Source organism: Dasypus novemcinctus, chromosome 9 (assembly GCF_030445035.2).
Source record: "Dasypus novemcinctus isolate mDasNov1 chromosome 9, mDasNov1.1.hap2, whole genome shotgun sequence".
NCBI classification, from domain to species: Eukaryota; Metazoa; Chordata; class Mammalia; order Cingulata; family Dasypodidae; genus Dasypus; species Dasypus novemcinctus.
This window is the reverse complement of record NC_080681.1, coordinates 67,518,539-67,540,654: the sequence shown is the minus strand read 5'-3', so window position 1 is coordinate 67,540,654 and position 22,116 is coordinate 67,518,539. Positions and strand designations below refer to the sequence as shown.

Sequence of the window (22,116 nt, the reverse complement as noted above, 5' to 3'; positions counted from 1 at the left end):
AAATGAAGGAGCATACATGAGATCAACACATAACCTACCAGAGTACAGCCTAGATCACCTAAACCCCAGATACCTCAGATGCATGAACTACTAATGCTTATTGTTATATGCCACTAGGATTTGGCTTTTGATTTTTTTATAACAATAACTAATCAATACAGAGACACAGGGAATATTTCTCTCAAGAATCAAAAATATTCTAAACATCTTAATGGACTACAAGTGATTAAAGAAAAACTCCTAAATACAGTTCTTTTAAAAACTAATTTTTTAACTTGTTCTTTTATGAAATGACAAAATTACAGGAAAGTCTTTTCTACAGTATATATTTATGTGTGTATTTAGGTACATATTTATATGTATAATTTACATAACTGGAACTATACAGTAAGTAGTTTTATATGAGATTTTTCACTGAACAATATATAACACGCACATCTTAAATCACTAAAAAATTTTCAAATCACGATTTTAGTGACCATAGTATTACATCACATGAATATACCATAATTTATTTATAATTTCCTTATACTGAACATTCACATTCAGCATTACTTTTCCTCAGTCCTACTTAAACAATCATTCCCAAGGGAGAAACCAAACCTTTTAGCTAAATAATCTCATTTTCAAGCAGCAAGGATTTTAACCATCACTTTCAAACTTTCCAGTTCATTCCAATATGTTCTTTTCTCCCAGGTAAAATAACTATATATTATATTTGTCAATTGTATTAATATCTAGAATTTAATTTAACTCCTTAAGTGAATTCACGAAGATCACCACTACTAATCTTCGCTTTTAGATCAGATTGTTCATTGTTCATTGTAAATAAGATTCATTTTATCATGAATTCATGGCAATGTATCCATAAATTAGAACATTATGCCTGTGAGTAAACCAGGTTCATTTAATGACCATCTACTTTATAACCTTTTTAAAAATATTACCTTTTTATAATAATTATATAAATAATGATAAAATGATTGATGAATATCATGTAGACTACCTTCAAAATATATCTTTGAGGCAATTAGGGTAAATTATTCTATAAGTTACTCAAAAATTCTGTACCTCAGTAATATTCACATTTTAGAATTTATAATCTTCGTTCTAAATCGGCTGACAGTATAATCACAATGATTTAGCATATTTCGAAAACTTAGGAACTGGGTGATAAAATTAAGAGTATAGAACCATAGTCAAGGAAAAACTTAGGAAGCATTTATATAGTTTATACCCAATAATGTGTTAATGAATATTAAGATGAAAAAAGTAAAATTAAAATCCTTGCCCATGAGAAGTTTGCATTATTGATAGGGAGTCAAATATAAAGACATTACACATATAAACAAATATATTTAACATTATTTTCACCTTTATTACAAGAAAAACATCTTGGGATGGATAAGTGATAGAAAAAATAGCTGATCTTGCCAGGGTGGTAATGGCAGCAGGTGGTACATGGGGACGTAATAATCCTTTCATCTGCTCAGAATTAAGGTCAAAATAAAAGTTTTCTGAAATCTGAAAAATAGATTCACACATTAAATTTTAAAATCTGTGCATTTTATAAAAACTTACAAAAAACCTACACATCCAGTATTCAAATATTACAGATATTAGAAAATTATATCTTAACTTATAGTTTACCTTATGTTTCAATGAGACCAACCTTTATCTGTCTGTCTAAATGAAATAAAAGAAATGTACAAACTGTTTGGGAAATATAATAAACATATTCTAAAGAATCATAAACTTTTTGGCTTATAAATGTAACCTCCAACAAAATATACAAATAAATTATTATTGAATAGGTTGCCCTCAATTGGTTTTTTCAGTATCTACACAGTTTGATTTACCAAATACCAGTTGTTGGAGTACATTTCCATTGCAGAAACCTGTAACAGATATTGACAGTAAGATACTGAAGGCACTTAAAGTTTCTACAATACATTAAGACTTAGAATATTAAATTTTAAAATGTTGGGAAGCGGATTTGGCTCAACAGATAGAGCATCCGCTTACCACATGGGAAGTCCAAGGTTCAAACCCAGGGCCTCCTAACCCGTGTGATGAGCTGGTCCATGTGCAGTGCTGATGCGCACAAGGAGTGCCGTGCCACGCAGGGGTGTCCCTTTCATAGGGGAGCCCCACGAGCAAGGAGTGCGCCCCGTAAAGAGAATCACCCAGCGTGAGGAAAGTGCAGACTGCCCAGGGTGGTGCCGCACACATAGAAAACTGACTCAGCAAGATGACACAACAAAAAGAGACACAGTGTGCCAGTACTGCTGACAAGAATACAAGCAGACACAGAAGAACACACACAGAATGGACACAGAGTGCAGACAACTGGCGGAGGCGGGACGGAGAAGGGGAAAGGGAGAGAAATAAATAAAAAATAAATCTTAAAAAAAATTAAATTAAAATTAAAATGTTTTATGAGATAATCCTTTGAAAAAACCTAAGTATAACAAAGATAAGACAGTAAAACTAAGATTATTCAGGACAGAATACTTAAAATATATAGAACTGAGCGTTTAGCTACTGCGAATTTGAAAATTACATATATTCAAAATTTACTCTTATCATCATTCTCATTTTTATATATGATTTGCTTAAAATGCTTTTCTTATATTACTTTTCCAATTCTTAAAGATGCTTTTGCAACATTTTTCAATAAAACAAAGCTAGCTTAAAATTATATTATAGAAAGAAAATATTTGCTAAGTTTTAATACCTTATTTGTAAATTTTCTATTTTCTTTTTTGTAAAAGTTCCATTTTTAATAATTCCCAAAAATTATACTTATTTATCTTCCATAACTAGTTAAAAACAAGTTTCTTAAACTATGATTGTAACAGACTATGTTCAAATTATATAACCTTACCTTTTTCTTTTCCTTGACATCATATAAAGCCAAACTTGCAAAAATAGGTTCAATTTCTATCTCAAACCTGAAAAAGGAAAAGAAAAAGAATAAAGTAATTTAAAAATAAATATACCCTCACATGTATGGTCACTGGTTTTCAACAGGGGAGCCAAGACAGATGAATGGACAAACAAAATGTGGTATATACATACAATGGAACACCATTCAGCTATAAAAAGGCATGAAGTTTTAATGCATGCTACAGCATGGATGAACCTTGAAAACATTAGTCTAAGTGAAATAAGCCAGACACAAAAGGACATATATTGCATGATTCCACTTACATGAACTATCTAGAATAGGCAAATTCAGAGACAGAAGTAGATTAGAGGTTACTAGGTAATGGGGGATGGGAGATTTGGGAGTTATTGCTTAATGAGTAAAGAGTTTCTGCTCTGGATGATGAAAAGTTTTACTAATGGAAGGTGGTGATGATAGCACACCATTGTAAAAAGTAATTAATGCCAGTGAATTGTACAATTAAAAAATGGTTAAAATGGTAAGCTTTGTTATATATATAAATTATCACAATAAAATAAACAAATAAAGTCTATTTATCTCTATATAAATTATATATTCAATTTAGAAAACACATGAAAATATATAGAGAAAAACAGGACCTTCTAAAATTCCACCACACGGAGATAACCATGATTAAAAGTTAAAGGGGAAGCGGACTTGGCCCAGTTGTTAGGGCATCTGTCTACCACACGGGAGGTCCGCGGGTTCAAACCCCAGGCCTCCTTGACCCATGTGGAGCTGGCCCATGCGCAATGCTGATGTGCACAAGGAATGCCCTGCCACACAGGGGTGTCCCCCACATAGGGGAGCCCCATGCGCAAGGAGTGCGCCCCGTAAAGAGAGTTGACCAGCGCAAAAGAAAGTGCAGCCTGCCTAAGAATGGCGCCACCCACACGGAGAGCTGACACAACAAGATGACGCAACCAAAAGAAACACAGATTCCCGTGCCACTGACAACAAGAGAAGCGGACAAAGAAGACGACGCAGCAAATAGACACAGAGAACAGACAACCGGGGAGGGGGGGAAAGGGGAAGGGGAGAGAAATAAATATATTAAAAAAAAAAAAAAACTTCCATTAAAAAAAAAAAGTTAAAGGCCTATTTGGCCAGACTGTTCACTACCTATAAATGTACTTTTAAACTGATTTTTCCAACAATAAACGTCATTATATATTATGACGTTTTTTATATTTTATGGAGATACATCAATGTCATAAATATTAATCTCACCATCATTTTTAAAACTGGCATAGTAATTGCAATTATATGAAAATAATGAAATTTATTTATAACTCAATATTTAAGTTGAGACATCTAATTCACTTCACAAAAAAAAACAATGACTTACATACAATAAACACTGAATAAAAATCTGCTGAATGAAATAACAAGTAATATGAGGTTAACTAAAAACTGGGTTATTACTACTGCCATCTCGTGAATGGAGGCCAGAGATGCTACTAAATATACTACAATATACATCTGTATTACCAGGACAGTCCCTGATAAAGAATTATCCAGACCAAAATGTCAAGAGTGCCAAGGCTCCCCAAGGTCTTGTTCTACATTGCTGTTAATTTTTCGAATTAGAAGAATTTCACTCAAAGTCCCTATAGGAGACTGACAACATACTTACAATTGGTTATTTGAAAGTTTAATAAAGGGCCATTTACAAAATCATGGATGAGATTTAGGGAAAAAACAACAGAAAATGCATTTCCCTGAGGGTAGGAATCAAAACCAATGCTAGACCTGAAAGATAATATGGAAGTGATAGAGGGTCCAACACAGAAGCTGTGGCCTTGGGTAGAGAGAGGCAGCTAAAATGACCAAGCAGTACTCCCTTCGCAGAACTCAACAAAAAAACAAAAGAAAAGGGACTGTAATGATACTTACTGTTCACACAGACCTACTTCTGCAAAATCTACCCTCCATCCTCCAAAACACATGGTATTTGTCATTTTGATTTTGGCCTTTCCAGTAAGTGCTATCATATTGTGTTTTTCATATTCATCTTTCTGTATGCTTATTGTTGATTATTAGATATCCTTTTTAACTCACTATTAATTATTTCAATTTTTTCTCATCAATTTGTAGTTCTTTATTCTGGATATAAGCACTTTGTCAGGTATATGCATGGGAAATATCTTCTCACTCTCTATGGCTTATCTTTACTCTCTGTACCTTTTGATTAACAAAAGTTCTTCAATGTAATGTATCAGTATTTTCCTTTAGGGATAGTGTTTTCTGTGTCATGTTTAAGTCTTCTCTAAGATCACAAAGATATCCTTATAGAAGTTTTAGTGTTTTCTTTTTTCTGTCATATATAGGTCTACTATAAATGTGTAAATAAAAATAACTTTTTATGGTGTGAGGTAGTGGTTAAGGTTCCTTTCCTCATTTATATATATAAAGAGAGAAAAAGATAAACAGACATTACAATTGTCTCATCAATTTATTGAACACTATACTTTCCCAACTGCTCTGTGCTCCAACTATCATTATAAATTAAAGTTCACAAATATGTGGGTCTTTTTCTAGGGTCTATTCCATTAGTCTGTTTATCTAATCTTATAGAATACCACACTGTCTTAATTATGTAGCATCATACCAAGTCTTGATACCTGGTCGGTTTGTTTTTGTAAGTTCTTCCTAACAATTCTCTCCCCTTCTGGCCCTTTCTATTTTCTTACTGATTTGAAGTTTTCACACACACTCAAACTACATACTGGCAGTCTTACTGGGATTACAGTGAATCAAGAGATCAATTTAGGCAAAACTGGTATCTTCACAATGTTAGGTCTTTTATGAACATGATGAATCTGTCTTCTTATTTAGATTTTTCTGTGTAGATACACATCTCTTATAAGGTTGATTCCTAGCTAGTCCATATTACAATGTTATTGTAGATACTATTTTAAATTGCATTTTCTGCAATTTTGTTGCTGATATATATATATTAAAAATATATATTCTATATTAGGGATCAGCAAACTATTTTGTAAAGAGCCAGATAAAGATTTTAGGCTTTGCAGACATTATGGTCTCTGTCCCAACTACTCAAATCTGCCAAGTAGCATAAAAGCAGCCAAACAATAAGTAAACAAACAAATGGGGTGAATTCCAATAAAACTTCATTAAGTAACACTGAAATGGGGAAGCGAATTTGGCCCAGTGGTTAGGGTGTCCATCTACCACATGGGAGGTCCGTGGTTTTTGAACCCCAGGCATCTTGACCCATGTGGAGCTGGCCCATGCACAGTGCTGATGTGCGCAAGGAATGCCGTGCCACAAGGGGGTATCCCCCACGTAGGGGAGCCCCACATTCAAGGAGTGCGCCCCCTAAGGAGAGCCACCCAGGGCGAAAAAAAGTGCAGCCTGCCTAAAAATGGCACCACCCACATGGAGAGCTGACACAACAAGATGATGCAACCAAAAGAAACACAGATTCCTGTGCCGCTGACAACAACAGAAGTGGACAAAGAAGACGCAGCAAATAGACACAGAGAACAGACAAGCGGGGGTGGGGGGGGGGGTTAAATCTTTTTTTTTAAAAAGTAACACTGAAATGTGAATTTAATAGTATTTTCACATGTCACATTATTCTTCTTTTAATCATTTTTAACCATTTAGAAATGTAAATATCATTCTTAGCTCACAAGTTATACAAAACCAGGCAATGGGCAAGATCTGAACCATAAGCCAGTTTGCAAATCTCTATTCAAATCATTGAATCTGTAGTACCCAGTGAATTATATTTCGCACATAATAATTTTCACATTATTTATTGCATGACAGTTTCCATCATTCAGAGTCTTATACATTTTTCCTTTCTTTGCCTTATTATGCTGATTAAGATCTTCATAAAAATGTTCTATAGAAATGATGATCGTGGGATCCTTGTTTTTCTGGATCTCAAAGGGAAGCAATCCTCCCTTAAGCAAGATATTTGCCAAAGGTAGTTTTAGTGTTATTAGTTTTTGTTTTAGTTTTAGTTTAGTCTACTAAGAGTTATAACTACGAATTGATGAATGATTTTTATCTAACTGTCAATGCAGCTACTGACACAATCATAGGCAGGGTTTTTCCTCTCTGTTATTCTTTTAATGTAGTCAATTACACTGTTTGGTTTTAGAGTATTAAACCAACTTTGCATTATTAGTTAGAATGTATTTTCCTTCTATATACGCATAAACATATGTACACACATTGCTGGCCTCAGTTAAATTTATAGGGTTTGTGTTCAATGCTGTGCAACTGATAATACAAGTAAGGAACATACAGCCTCCTCTTCTGCTACGTGGAAGGGTTTTATGTGACATGTTATTTCTTCCTTGAATGCTGAGAGTTGCTATTCCAAGTTAGCAACCCCTGCTGTGGGCTGCTACTCTAAGTTAGCAACCTACGAGGACCGGGCGGGCTTCCACGGCTCGGCGGTGAGCCCCTAGGCCAACGCGTAGGCCTAGGTTCTCCAGGCGTGGGGGACGCGCGGTAAAAACCACGGAGACAGCCTGTGAGAATGAGCTAGTCCAATTTATTGCGGAAATACACTTGATTATATAAGGTCGGGTCAAGGGAGGGGTAGGAATTGGGGCGGGTAAACTACGGGGCGGTAGTGGATAGGCGGAACTGTGCAGGCAGCTATGAAGTAGGCGGTGATTAAGAAAGGGGGCAGATTATGAGTTGGCTAAGTGGACGGGACTGGCGGGAAGGATAGCAACGGTTGGAAAAGGGAGATAACAAAGGCTAGGAGGAGGGGTGAAGGGAGGCAGCAACACTTGAATTTTGGAAGAATTTGCCAGTGAAGCAAACTGGAATAAATTAGCATTTTCCAAAACCAGACTTATAACAGAACTGACTTTGACCCAGCTGTCAAATTTGATAATAGTGTGGTAAATATTTTTATATTCTTAGCAGGTAAATTGAATACTTTCCCATTATAAAGTGCCCTTCTTTATGCCCTATAATGCTTTCTCTCTTAAAGAATAACTTGTCTGAAATTTGCATTAGCAATTACTTAGTATATCTTTTTTTTTTAATTAGAGAAGATGTGGGTTTACAGAACAATCGTGCACAAAATACCGGACTCACATACACCACATACCACTAATACCATGTATTGGTGTGGAACATTTCTTACAATTCAGGAAAGCACATTATTATACTATTAACTACAGTACATAGTTTAACTTAGGGTTCACTGCTTGTACAGTGCAGCTCCATGAATTTTGCTTTTTAATTTTTATCCTATTATATATAACAACATTTCCTCTTTTAACCACATTCGGATAAACATTTCAGTACTTTTAATTATGTTCACAATATTGGGCTAGCATCATAATCATCCATTACCAAAACATTTCCATTGTTCCAAATAGGAAACCTGTACATTTTAAGTCTAACTGCCCTTTCCCTATACCCACGCCATCCCTACTATATTCCAGATTCTACTCTATAGTTGCTTATTCTGATTATTTCATATCAGTAAGCTCATATATTTGTCCTTTTAAGACTGGCTCATTTCACTCAAAATGATGTCTTCAACGATCATGAATACCGTCACATACATCAGAACTTCATTTCTTTTTTATGGTTGAATAATATTGCATTATATATAATACCAAATTATGTTTATCCATTAATTGAATGATGGACACCTAGGATGTTTCCATTGTTTGGCAACTGTGAATAGTGCCACTATGAACACTGGTGTGCAAATATCTGTTTGAGACTCTTCTTCCAGTTTTGGGGGGTATAAATCTAGTAGTAGGATTGCAAAATCATATGATAATTCGATATCTAACTTTCTGAGGAACTGCCAAACTGTCTTCAATAGCAGCTTCATGAATTTACACAGCAATGAATGAGTGTTCCTGTTCTATACATCCTGTCTAACACTTGTAACTTACTAGTTTTTAACAGCATCCATTCCCATGGGTATGAAATGGTATCTCACTATGGTTTTGATAAGCATTTCCCTGATGGCTAATTATATTAAGCATCTTTTCATGTTTATTTTGAAAATTTCTATGTCTCTCTTGGAAAGATGTCAATTCAAGCCTCTTGCCCATTTATTAACTGGGTTGTTTATCTTTTTGCTGTTAAGTTAAAGGATTTCTTCATATATTCTGAATATCAAACCTTTATTGTATATGAGATTTTTAAATATTTTTCCCATTGTATAGGTTGTCACTTTCATGATAAAGTTCTTTGATGTTTAAAAGATTTTACTTTTGCTGAGATCCCATTTATCTACTTGTTCTTTCGTTATCTGTGCTTTGGGTATAAATTCTAAGAAACCATTGTGCCTAACACAAAGTCCTAAACATGCTTCCCTACATTTTCTTCTAGGAGTTTGATATTTCTGGCTCTTCTATTTATGTCTTTGATCAAATGAGTTGATATTTGTATTTAGTGTGAGGTAAGGGTCCTCCTTCTTTATTTTGCAAATGGAGATCCAGTTCTCCCAGCACCACATCTTGAAGAGACTGAGATTATTCTTTCCCAAGTCAGTTGTCTTTGCCCCCTTGTAAAAAATCAGTTGGCCTTAATGTGAGGGCTGATTCCTGAACTCTCAATCAATTCCCTGCGTCTATATGTGTATCCTATTTTTTTTTTTTATGTGTATCCTAAGGCCAGTATCATGCTGCTTTGATTACTGTGACTTTGTAGTAAAATTTACAATGAAGAAGTATGAGTTCTCCAACTTCATGATTCTTTTTCAAGATGGCTATGGCTATTCGGGGTCCCTTACCCTTCCACATAAATTTGATGATTAGTTTGTCAATTTAAAAAAATGAGATTATTGGAATATTGATTGGGGTTGCACTGAATCGATAAACCTCTGAGTACAACTGGGATTTTAACAATATTCTTCCAATCTACGTCATTCCATTTCTATAGGTATTTCTTTTTTTTTTTTTTAATGCTTCGTTTTTTTTTCTTTATTTTTAAAATGTTACATTAAAAAAATATGAGGTCCCCATATATCCCCCACCCCCCTCATCCCACTCCTCTCCCCATAACAACCTCCTCCATCATCGTGAGACATTCATTGCATTTGGTGAATACATCTCTGAGCACCACTGCACCTCATGGTCAATGGTCCACACCATAGCCCACGCTCTCCCACCATCCACCTAGTGGGCCATGGGAGGACATACAATGTCCGGTAACTGTCCCTGCAGCACCACCCAGGACAACTCCAAGTCCCGAAAATGCCCCCATATCACATCTCTTCCTCCCACTCCCTACCTCCAGCAGCCACCATGGCCACTTTCTCCACACCAATGCCACATTTTCTTCAATTACTAATCACAATAGTTCATGAATAGAATATCAGTAAATCCACTCTAATCCATACTGTATTCCTCCATCCTGTGGACCTTGGAATGGTTGTGTCCACTCCACGTCTATATCAAGAGAGGGCTTAGATTCCACATGGATGCTGGATGCAATTTTCCTGCTTTCAGTTGTAGGCACTCTTGGCTCCCTGGTGTGGTGGTTGAACTCCTTCAGCTAACGTGGAGGTGAAGGAGTTCAGCCACCACACTAGGTATTTCTTTTGATTTCTTTTAGCAATGTTTTCTAGTTTTCTGTGTAGCAGTCCCTCACATCCTTGGTAACATTCTTATATATTTGACTCTTTTTTTTTTTTTTTTGAGATTCATATTTTATTTACAGGTAAATGAAAACAGCCCCCTATAAAGTCTAATTTGGGAGAAGGAGAGCAATATAAAGTAGTAGTTGCTGGCTCCACAGTGACATGAGAAAGGAGTCCGTGTTACTGTTTCTTTAAACAAAGATTTGTTATTTAAAAAAAAAAAGCAGCCACATGATTTCTTCATGTTGCATATGTGAAAGACTTCAAAATAAGAATGATTTTTCAACACTCTACAGTCTCTGGTCAAATATGCATGGTTACTAGGATATCACTTTCATTTCAGTAGCAGCCTTTGCTTCCCAAGAGCAATAGCCCTGAGCAAAAGACTTAATACTCATCCAGAGTATCTGCTCAAGGAATGGAGAGACCTCCATCCTTAAGAGCCTGAACTTTCAGCTTCTCTGCTTCCAGCTCGGTCTGCTGTTCCACCCTTTGTTCTTCTAGGATTTCTTCAATAGATACTTGCTGGAGGGGTGTGTCACTCTCCTTTTCCAAGTCTATTTCTCCTAGTAGGACTACATTTTCTCCTCTGACCACAAAAATCCCTCGAGGAATATCACCGTATTTTTTGCCCACATGAATACGCTCCACAGTCTGATGTAGCACTAAATTAGCAAACTGATCAATGCTTCTTAAAAAGCCTATAAGCGTTCTTCCATCTCGAAGCAGGACCAAGTGCTTTTTGTCAATGTCCTCGATGAGGCTGGCGGTGCCGGGCATATAGTTCATTTTTGAGCTGAGATAACGTTGCAGCGTGCAGCCAAGGCGGGCAGGCGCGTCTTACACCTTGTTCTTTTTACCGCAGTCGCCGCCTCGGCGGGACCGGGACGGGAAACCCCGGCAGACACCAGCAAGAACGCCCGGGCTTTCACTTGACTCTTTTAAGTGCTACTCTAAATGGAATTTTTTTTCTTGATTTCTTCATCTGAATGTTCATTTCTTGTGGATAGAACCACTACTGATTTTTGAGTGTTGATCTTGTATTCGCCACTTTGCTAAATTCATTTATTAGTTCTAACAGCTCTGCTGTGGATTTTTCAAGATTTTCTGTATATAAGATGAAGTTATCTGCAAATAGTTAAAGTTTTACTTCTTCCTTTCCAGTTTGGATGACTTTTATTTCTTTTTCTTGTCTAACTCCACTGGCAGTATAATGTTGAAAAATAGTGGTGACATCAGGTATACTTGTCTTATTCCTGAACTTAGAGGGAAAGCTTTCCATCTTTCTCAATTAAGTAGAATGCTACCTCTGGGTTTTTCATATATAACCTTCATCACGTTAAAATTCTTTGCTCCTAGAATCACAAGTTTTTTTATTAAGAAGGAGTGCTGGATTTTATCAAATGCCTTTTATGCACCAAAATTGAGAGGCTCATAGTTGTGCTGTCATCACCTCAGTCAATTTTAAAACATTTCCATTACTCCGAAAGGAAAAACTAACATGGGTGATTTAGAAATGTGATTGTGGCTGAAAGGAATGGTATAGGACATGAATGTCAACTGAAAGGAAGCTAGAGGATAATCTAGTGATTTCAGTGAAGGATGAAGACCATGGTTAATAATATAGCATGTAAACATAAATATAAGAATGTCCTTTTATAAAATATTAAGAATACAGTGATAGAAAAATTACAGTTAATGTAACTTATGGATAAGTTAACAATAATAGTGTAATATATTTGCAGCAATGGCAAAGAAGATGTATCAATTCTAAGGGACAAAAATGAGGAAGGCATAAGAGGGTATGGGGATTTTCCTATTGGAGTAAAGAAAATGTTCTAAAATTGACTGGCATGATGACAGCACAACTCTGTGATGAAAATGAAAGTCACTGAGCATACACTTTGAATGGACAGTACAAGGCATAGGACTGTATAACACAGGAAATCCAGTAGTGGAAGATGCACTAGGGCTAACAGAAAAAAATTAGAGAATATTCTTTAATGAGCTATAACAAATATTTAATACTAATAAAGGGTGTGATATATGGGAGCCATGTATGATGATATGCATGTTTGTTTTTTAAGTTCACAACTTTTACTATATGCTTACTTATGTTCATGTGTATTTCAATAAAATTTTTTAAATGAAGAAGAAATTGAGAGGCTCATATGTGTTTTTTCCTTCTTTCTGTTAATATGGAGTATTAAATCAACTGATTTTGTTACGCTGAACCACATTTTTATTCCAGGGATAAGGCCCACTGAACATGCTGTATAATTCTTTTATATGCCACTGGATTTGGTTTCATCGCATTTTGTTGATGACTTTGCATCTACATTCATAAAAGATATTGGTCTGCAATTTCTTTTTCTTGTATCTTTATCTGGCTTTGGTAGGAGGATGATATTGGCTTCATAGAATGAATTAGGAGTGTTCCCTCTGTTTGCTAAAAGCTGCTGGGAGCAATATACCAGATATGGGTTGGCTTTTACAATGGGAATTTATTATTTAAAATATTACAGTTCTGAGCCTGTGAAAATGTCCAAATCAAGGTATAATCAGATATACTGTCTCACTGAAGGTGGGTTTCTGGGTATCCCCCATGGCAGGACCTGAGTACTCCTCTAGGTTTACTATCACCTGAGCTCAGCTATGGGTGATCAGGCACATGGTAAGGCATAATGGAGGTGTCAGCTTATCTCTCCTGACTTTTCTCTGCCCCTGTGATTTTTCTCCTGTGTTCTGCAGCTTTACAGTCCTCCATTTATAAAGAAGTAAATTTCCAGTAAGTGGATTAAGACCCGCCCTGAGTCCCAAAATCTACTCAAAAGTCCTTAACTGAAGTTATCTAATCAAAAGATCCCACCTACAATGGGTTTACAGGCAAAGGTATGAGTTAGTTTTAAGAATAAGATTTTCTGGAGTCCATAAAAGATTTAAACAAGGATACCTCCTCTTCATTTTTCTCTAAGACTCTGAACAGACCTAGAGGCAAGTATCCTTGGAATGTTTGGCAAAATTCCCCTTTGAAGCCATCTGGTCCCAGAGAGTTTTAATGACTGATTCAGTCTCTTTACAAGTATTAACAATTGGTTTGTTGAGATTTTCTATTTTAACCTGTGTCAAGTAGGTAATTTAACCATTTCATCTAGGTTATCTAATTTAATAGTACACAATTTTTCATAGTATCCTCTTATAGTCCTATTTCAGCATGGTCAGTAGTAATGTCCCCATTTCCATTTCTAATTTTCATTATTTCTATCCTTTATCTTTTTTTCAGTCTGGGTAAAGGTTTTTCAGTGTTATTGATCTTTCCAAAGAATTCACTTTTAGTTTTGCTGATTCACTCTACTACTCTGTTCTGTTTTTTGTTTTGTTTTGTTCTGTTCTGTTTTGTTTTGTTTGGGGGGAAGGATGTGGGTTTTTTGGTCTATATTTAATTTATATCCACTCTAATCTTTGTTATTACCTTACTTCTGCTCAGTTTAAATTTAGTTTACTTTTCTTTTTCCAGTCCAGTTTTAAGGTTAGGTTTCTGATTTGAAATCTTTCATCTTTTCAAATTAAGTATTTTCAACAATAAATTTGCCTCTCAACACTGCCTTTGCTTCATCCTGTGTGTTTTGGTATATTGTATTTATCTTCCCTGCCCGAGATGACTCCCTCATCTGTCTGTTCATTCTCTGCTTATTGTCCCTGCTCGTTGTCTGCTTGTCTTTTTTCTTCTTCTTTTTCTTTTAGGAGGCACTGGGAACCAAACCCAAGACCTACCATGTGGAAGGTGGGTGCCCAATCACTTAAACCACATCCACTCCCTGCTCGTTGTGTCTACTTGTCTTCTTTAGGAGGCACGAGAAACCAAACCCCAGACCTCCCATGTGGGAGATGGGCACCCAACTGCTTGAGCCACATCTGCTCCCCCTGGTATATTGTATTTTCATTTTGATTCACCTTAAGTTATTTCCTAACATCCCTTGCAGTTTTCCCTATAACCCATTGGTTCTTTAACAGTATGTTGTTTAACTTCCACATATTTGCGAATTTTCCATTTCTACCTCTGTTATTGATGTCTAGTTTCATTCTGTTATGGCAATAGAAGATTTATTCAATATTTTAAAATTTATTTTTACTTGTTTTGTGACCTAAGATATGGTTTATCCTAGAGAATAATCCTGTGCACTTCAGAGAAAACGTGTATTACATTGCTTTTTGGGTGCAGCCTTCTGTATATGTCTGTTAGGTCTAGTTGGTTTAGAGTATCATTCAATTCTTGTATTTCCTTATTAATATTCTGCCTAGAAGTCCTATCCATTATTCCAAGTGATATACAAGGGTCTCCTACTATTACTGTAGAACTGTCTGTTTCTTCCTTCAGATCTGTCAGTATTTGACTCGTATATATTGGGGCTCTCCTACTACGTGCATATATATTTATAACTTTACATCTCTTAAATGAATTGACCATTTTACCAGCACATTGAAATAATTATAGGGAAGCAGATGTGGCTCAAGCAGTTGGGCTCCCATGTACCATATGGAAGGTCAGAGTTCAGTTGCCGGGGCCTCCTGGTGAGGGCAAGCTGGTCCACATGGCAAGTTGGCCCAAGCAGAGAGCTGGCCTATGAAGAGTGCTGGCCCACATGGAGTGCCTGTGCAGCACACTGGTCCATGCAGGAGAGCTAGCCTGCCCAGGAGTGCTGGCCCATGCAGAAAGCTGGGGCAGCAAAATGACACAACAAAAGGACACACAGAGGGGAAACAATAAGAGACAAAGCAGAACAGGGAATTGAGGTGGCCTAAGAGATTGAGCACCTCTCTCCCACTCCTGAAGGTTCCAGGATCAGTACCCAGTGCCTAAAGAGAAGATGAGCAGACACAGAAGAACACAGAAGAACTTTCTGTGCGAATGGACACAGAAAGCAGACAGCAAGTACAAAAACAAAGAGGGGAATTTAGAAATAAATAAATATTGCCAAAGAAAGAAAGAAAGAAAGAAAGAATTATACATCATGATATAGTGGGTTTTATCCCAGCTATGCAAGGGTGATTCAACACAAGAAAATCAATCTGTAATATATCCCATTACTAAATTGAGGAAGAAAAATCACATGATCATCACAAATGACATGGAAAAGGCATTTGACAAAATTCAATATTCTTTCTTGATGAAAACTCTCAGCAAGATAGGAATAGAAGGAAATTTCCTCAACATGTTAAAAGTACATATATTAAAAACCCACAGCTAACATTGTACTTAATGGAAAAAAAGACTGAAAACTTTTCTGCTGAGAGCACGGACAAGGATGCCTACTTTCACCACTGTTATTCAATAGTGTGCTAGAAGTTCTAGTAAAGCAATTAGACAACATAGAGAAATAAAAGATATCCAAATAAGAAAGGAAGAAGTCAGACTTTCACTATTTGTTGATGACATGATGATTGTATGTTTAGAAAAATCCCAAAAATTCCACAACAAAGTTACTAGAACTAATAGATGAGTTCAGCAAAATGGCAGGATACAAGACTAATATGAAAAAAAAAAAAAAATAGTAGTGTTTCAATATACACTACTAATGATCAATCTGAGGAAGAAGTTAGGAAAACTATCCCATTTACAAAGAGACTAAAAGGATCAAATATTGAGGAATAAACTTAACCAAGGACATAAAGGACTTGTATTCAGAAAATGACAAAAAGTTGCTAAAAGAAGCCAAAGTACAAGGTCCTGGGTTCTAGCCCTTCTAAAAACAAAACAAACAAATAAGACAAATGAAAAAACAAATGTAAACTCACTGGCTGAGTGCCTGCCCCTATGTACAGGGGTTCAATCCATGGTATCTCCTTAAAACAAACAAACAAAAAAGATCACCTAAATAAATGGAAGTGCATTTCATATTCATGGAATGGAAGACTAAATATCATTAAAATATCAATGCAATGCAAAATTATTTACAGATTCAACGCAATCCCAATAAAACTTCAAACAGCCATTTTATGGAATTGGAAAGACCAATTTTGAAATTTATTTGGAAGAGTAATAGGTCCCAAATAGCCAAAAACATCTTTAAAAAGAAAAACAAAGTTGGAGAACTCTCACTTCCTTACTTTAAAGCACACTACTTAGCTACAGCAGTAAAAACAGCGTGGTACTGTACTGGCATAAAGATAGATTTACTGACCAATGGAAGAGAATTCAATGTTCAGAAATAGATCCTAAAATTCATACCAAAGTGATTGTTTTTTAATTTTTATTTCTTTTCCCCTCCCTCCCCCCCACTATTTTTGCTGTCTGTGTCCATTCACTGTGTGATCTTGTTTATCTATTTCTCTCCAAAGTGATTTTTGACAAGGCTGTCAAGTCCACCCAGCTGGGCCAGAGCAGTCTGTTCAATAAACGGTGCTGAGAGAGCCAGATATCCATATCCAAAGAAAAAAAGAGGACCTCAATCTCACAGCTTATAAAAAAATTAGCTCAAAATGAATCAAAGACCTAAATATACAAGGAAGAACCTTAAACTCCTAGAAGTAAATAGGAAACATCCTCAAGATCTTGTGTAGATGGTAGTTTCTTAAACTTTACACCCATAGCACAAGCAATGAAAGGAGAAATAGATAAACGGGACTTATTCAAACTTAAACACTGTTGTGCTTCATAGGACTTTGTCAAGAAAATAGAAAGGCAGCCTACTCAATGGGAAAAATACTTGGAAACCAGATATCCATAAGGGTTTGATATCCATGTTTATATACACCCCAATGATAAAAAGATAAGCAATCCAATTTAAAAAGGGCCAAAGACTTGAATAGACATTTCTCCAAAAAAGAAATACAAATGACAAAAAAAAAAAAAAAAAACCCACATAAAAAAATGTTCAACATCATGAGCTATTAGGGAAGCGGAGATCAAAACCATAATGAGGTATCATTTCACACCTTTCAAAAAACCAGAAAACTATTTAGTACTATAGAGGGTGTGGAAAAATAGGAACATTACTTCACTGTTGGTGGGAATGCAAAATGATGCAGCCTTTGTGGAACGCAGTTTAGTAGTTCCTCAGGAAAATAAATATAGAACCTCCATAAGATCTAGCAATCTCATTACTAAGAATATATTCAGAAGAACTGAAAGTAAGGATGTGAACTGACATTTTCATACTGAAGTTCATAGCAGCACTATTCACAATTGCTAAAATATGGAAACAACCAAGTGTCGATCAATCAATGAGTATACAAACAAAATGTAGTATATACATTCAATGGAGTACTATTCAGCTGTAAGAAGAAATGAAATTGGGATGCATATGACAACATGGATGAAACTTGAGAACATTATGTTGAGTGAAGTTAGACACAAAAGGACAAATAATGTATGATCTCACTAATATGAACTAAAATATGAACTAAAACAAGTAAATTCATGGAGGTAAACTCTATAAAGTATAGGTTACTAGGAAATTGCATGTGGGTTGAGAATGGGAGCTGACAATTAATATATGTAGAATTTTTAATAAGGTTTATTGTATATGTCTGAAAATGAATAGAGTTGTTGGTAATATGTTATCATAATTATAATAACACTGCTGATTAATAACTGTGGTTGTGGCTTGAAAAGGGTAATCTGTGGATATAATATTTCAACTGAAAGGCAGCTAGAGAATAATGTAGACTGTGTAACAGTGATTTGTTGGTGGATGAAGACTGTGATTAAATAAGTATAAGAATGTTCTTCCTTTACAAAGTGTTAAATATATGGTGTACATGGGAAAATTACTACTAATGTAACTTATGAATTATAGTTAACAGTAATACTGTCATATTTTTGCAGCAATGGCAACGAACATATTATATCAGTTCTAAGGGGCAGCAATAGAGGGGTACAACGGGTTGAGAGATTTTTCCTTTGGGAGTAATGAAAACCCTCTAAGGTGAGCCCGGTGTTCCAGCGGCAGGCAGCCGTGGGGGCAGAGGTGGGATGCGAAGGGGGCAGAGGAGTCCATGGTGGCAGCGGAGGCTGCAACAGTGAAACCGAGGAGACCGTGGCGGACACCCGGCAGCTGATCACCAAACCACAGAACCTGAATAATGCCTCCAGGCCGCCCAGCAACCTCCTAGAGATGGATGTGAGCAACCCGCAGACGGTGGGAGTCAGCCGGGGCCTCTTCACCACCTATGAAATCAGGGTCAAGACGAATCTTCCTATGTTCAAGCTAAAGGAATCTACCCTTAGAAGAAGATACAGTGACTCTGAATGGCTGCGAAGTGAATTAGAAAGAGAGCAAGGTTGTAGTTCCCCCACTTTCTGGGAAAGCACTTTTACGTCAGCTTCCTTATAAAGGAGATGGTGGACTATTTGATGATAATTTTATTGAGGAAAGGAAGCAAGGACTGGAGCAGTCTATAAACTTTCTGTGACTTGTAATGATTCATATGCACCAATGAAGTTCTAACTACTTTTTAGCATGCTGCACGAAAAATGGTATAACATGCCTTCAGCTACTAACACTCAGGATGCTCAGTGTTTTGGTTTTGTTTTGGTAGTTGACAAGAAGTTAGTTTGCTTTAGTGAAAATCTCTCATTCCAGCCTTTCTATAAGTAGCTCTTCCTTGCTGTTTTAATGTGGTGCACATTAATTTATAGCCTCACAAACCTGTTATTCCAATATAATCTGTAGTGTCCTAACTAAAACTACGGACTTGATTTTTTTTTTTTAAGATTTATTTATTTTTATTTATTTCTCTCCCCTTTCCCCCACGCCAGTTGTTGTCTGTTCTCTCTGTCTATTTGCTGCGTGTTCTTCTTTGTCTGCTTCTGCTTTTGTCAGTGGCAGGGAATCTGTGTTTCTTTTTGTTGCATCATCTTGTTGTGTCAGCTCTCCATATGTGCAGCACCATTCCTGGGCAGGCTGAACTTTTTCGCACTGGGCAGCTCTCCTTACGGGGCACACTCCTTGTGCATGGGGCTCCCCTACGCGGGGACACCCCTGAGTGGCACAGCACTCCTTGCATGCATCAGCACTGCCCATGGGCCAGCTCCACACGGGTCAAGGAGGCCCGGGGTTTGAACCTCGGACCTCCCATGTGGTAGACAGACACCCTAACCACTGGGCAAAGTCCGCTTCCCATTACTTGATCTTACTTGCACAGTTTTTATGTTATGTTTGCTTCCTGAATCTGATGAACTAGACTACTTCTCTTGATTCCTTTTAATATGTAATGACACTTGTCCTGATTAACATGTAGGAGCACTACACCACTGGTTTCCAGTCCCACACATATAAACTACACATTTGTGTGCAGAAAGTATCTTCCTTCAGGCTTGTAAAACCCTTCATATGTAAGATTAATGAAGGAAATCTTTATATTCTGTATAAAAACACAATCAAATTTATATACTAAAATCATTTTTCTAAGAATTTAAGTTGTTTTCAAATTAAAACAAAAATGCATTTCTGAAATGAAAAAAAAAACGCTCTAAAATAAACCGCACAACTCTGTGATGAAAATGAGAGCCACTGAGTGTATAATTTGAATGGATTGTACAATGCATAGGACTGTATAACACAATAAATCCTGTGGTAGAAGATGGACTATGATTAATAGAACAAATATGAGAATATTCTCTGATGAAGTTAAACAAATATATAATACTAATACAGGGTGGCATTAATGGGGTGGATCAGGGGGAAAATACACGCAATATAAGATCTTGGCTATAGTTAGTAGTAATGATTTGACCATGCTCTTTCATAGATTGTAACAATTATTTCACAACAATGCAAGGTATTGGTGTTAGAGTAATATATGGGAGTCTCCTATGATGATATGCATGTTGGTTCATAAGTTCACAGCTTATATACACTCACTGTTTATGGATGTTCATGCATAAATGATAAACTTCAATTTTAAAAAGTTTTTTTAAAAAAAAGTTAATGTTACTTGGTTATCCTCTTCTCAAACAATGGAAAGATCTCCCAAGGTTTTAACTCTACTTTTTCCCCCTCCCAATTTATATGTCAATGTTATCATGTAAACCCCAAAAAAGATTATTCACATTTGAGATAGTCAAATTCATTTAGATTTACCCAAATATTTACCATTTTCATTGCTTTTAATTTCTTTCTGTATCTCTGAACATTCATCTGAGCTCATTTTCCTTCTGTCTGAAGAAAAACCTTTAGTATTTCCTTAAGTCAGGCCTGCAACTGACAAACTCTCTCAATTGTTATTTGCCCAAAAATGTCTCTATTTACCTTCATTCTTAAAGAATATTTTGCTGAATAAAGATTTCTAGGTGACAGTTACTTTCTTTTAGCATTTTGAAGATACCTTTCCAGTATCTTTTGGCTTCCACCTCTGTTTCAGTTGAGTCAAGGAGTTATTAGATGAATTACTGCTACTCTGAAGACAATGCATCCTTACTTCTCTGACTACTTTTACAATTGCCTTTCTTGTTTCGTTGATTAAGCAGTTTTGTAATGATGTGCCTCAATGCAGATTTCTTCTTATTCTTCTGTTTGGGGATACCAAAGTTAAAACTGTACCTTTATATCCTTCACCAGTTTTGTAATGTTCTCAGCTACTGTTTCCTCAAACACTGTTTTGTCCCATCTCCCTCTTTTCTAGGCTCCAAATGCACTTACGTTAGCCCCTCTCATGATATCTTCTATATCTCTTACCCTCTTTGCTGTATTTTCTATCCATTTGTCTCCTTGTGCTCCAGTATAGATTTTTTTTTACTTATGTTCCACTTATAACTGGAATCTATTTACTATTAATTTTAATGACTTATTTCTTAGTTCAGGAATATCTATTTGGCTCTTCTTTTTGCAGTTTCCAGTTCTCTCCTGAACTTTTCAATATACCCTTTTACCTTCTTAAATACAGCAAATATAATTACTTTAAAGTCATTATCCAATAACTCTAATATTTGGAGTCTCTGCAGGTAAGCTGCTATTGACTATTTTCTCTATTTTTTCTTGTAGTCTTGTATGCTTAGTTATTTCTATGTGTGTGCCAAATGTGTGCTTTCAACACTGTATGCAAAAATAATATGAATCTTTGGATGCTATTTCCTTCCAGAGGTGATTTACATTTGCTTTGGCACATGAGAAACTACTCATCACTGAATGTCACAGTACAATTTCGAGACTTAGATCATTCAAAGCTGAACTTCACAGCCTAAAAGGATGTATCTATTTATATTCAGCACTAAGGTAGAGGCTTTTAGGGTACCAAACCCAAAGAACAAGAGTTTCACATGGTCTACCTCTTCTTTAAATCTAGTGAGCCCTAACCTCCAATTTTTTTTTTTTAAAGATTTATTTGTTTATTTATTTTTCTTCCCTCCCCCCACCCCAGTTGTCTGTTCTCTGTGTCTGTTTGCTTCGTCTTCTTTGTCTGCTCTGTTGTTGTCAGCGGCACGGGAATCTGTGTTTCTTTTTTGTTGTTGTTGTGTCATCTTGCTGTGTCAGCTCTCTGTGTGGGTGGCACCATTCCTGGGCAGGCTGCACTTTCTTTCGTGCTGGGCAGCTCTCCTTACGGGGCGCACTCCTTGCACGTG

General features: G+C 36.2%; 1 protein-coding gene and 1 pseudogene across 4 annotated transcripts in view; both read right to left on the bottom strand.

The window, feature by feature from the left end:
* Positions 1-22,116, bottom strand: part of DOCK7 (dedicator of cytokinesis 7) — a 319,752-nt gene that overhangs the window by 224,289 nt on the left and 73,347 nt on the right. For all 4 annotated transcript variants that reach the window (XM_058303469.2, XM_058303470.2, XM_058303471.2 and 1 more), the window contains exons 8-9: positions 2,888-2,954; positions 1,375-1,524 (exon numbers count right to left, since the gene is read on the bottom strand). In XM_058303469.2, coding sequence (XP_058159452.1) covers positions 1,375-1,524; positions 2,888-2,954 — 217 coding nt within the window. The remainder of the gene's footprint in view (positions 1-1,374; positions 1,525-2,887; positions 2,955-22,116) is intronic.
* Positions 10,596-11,905, bottom strand: LOC101435610 (U6 snRNA-associated Sm-like protein LSm1 pseudogene; annotated as a pseudogene).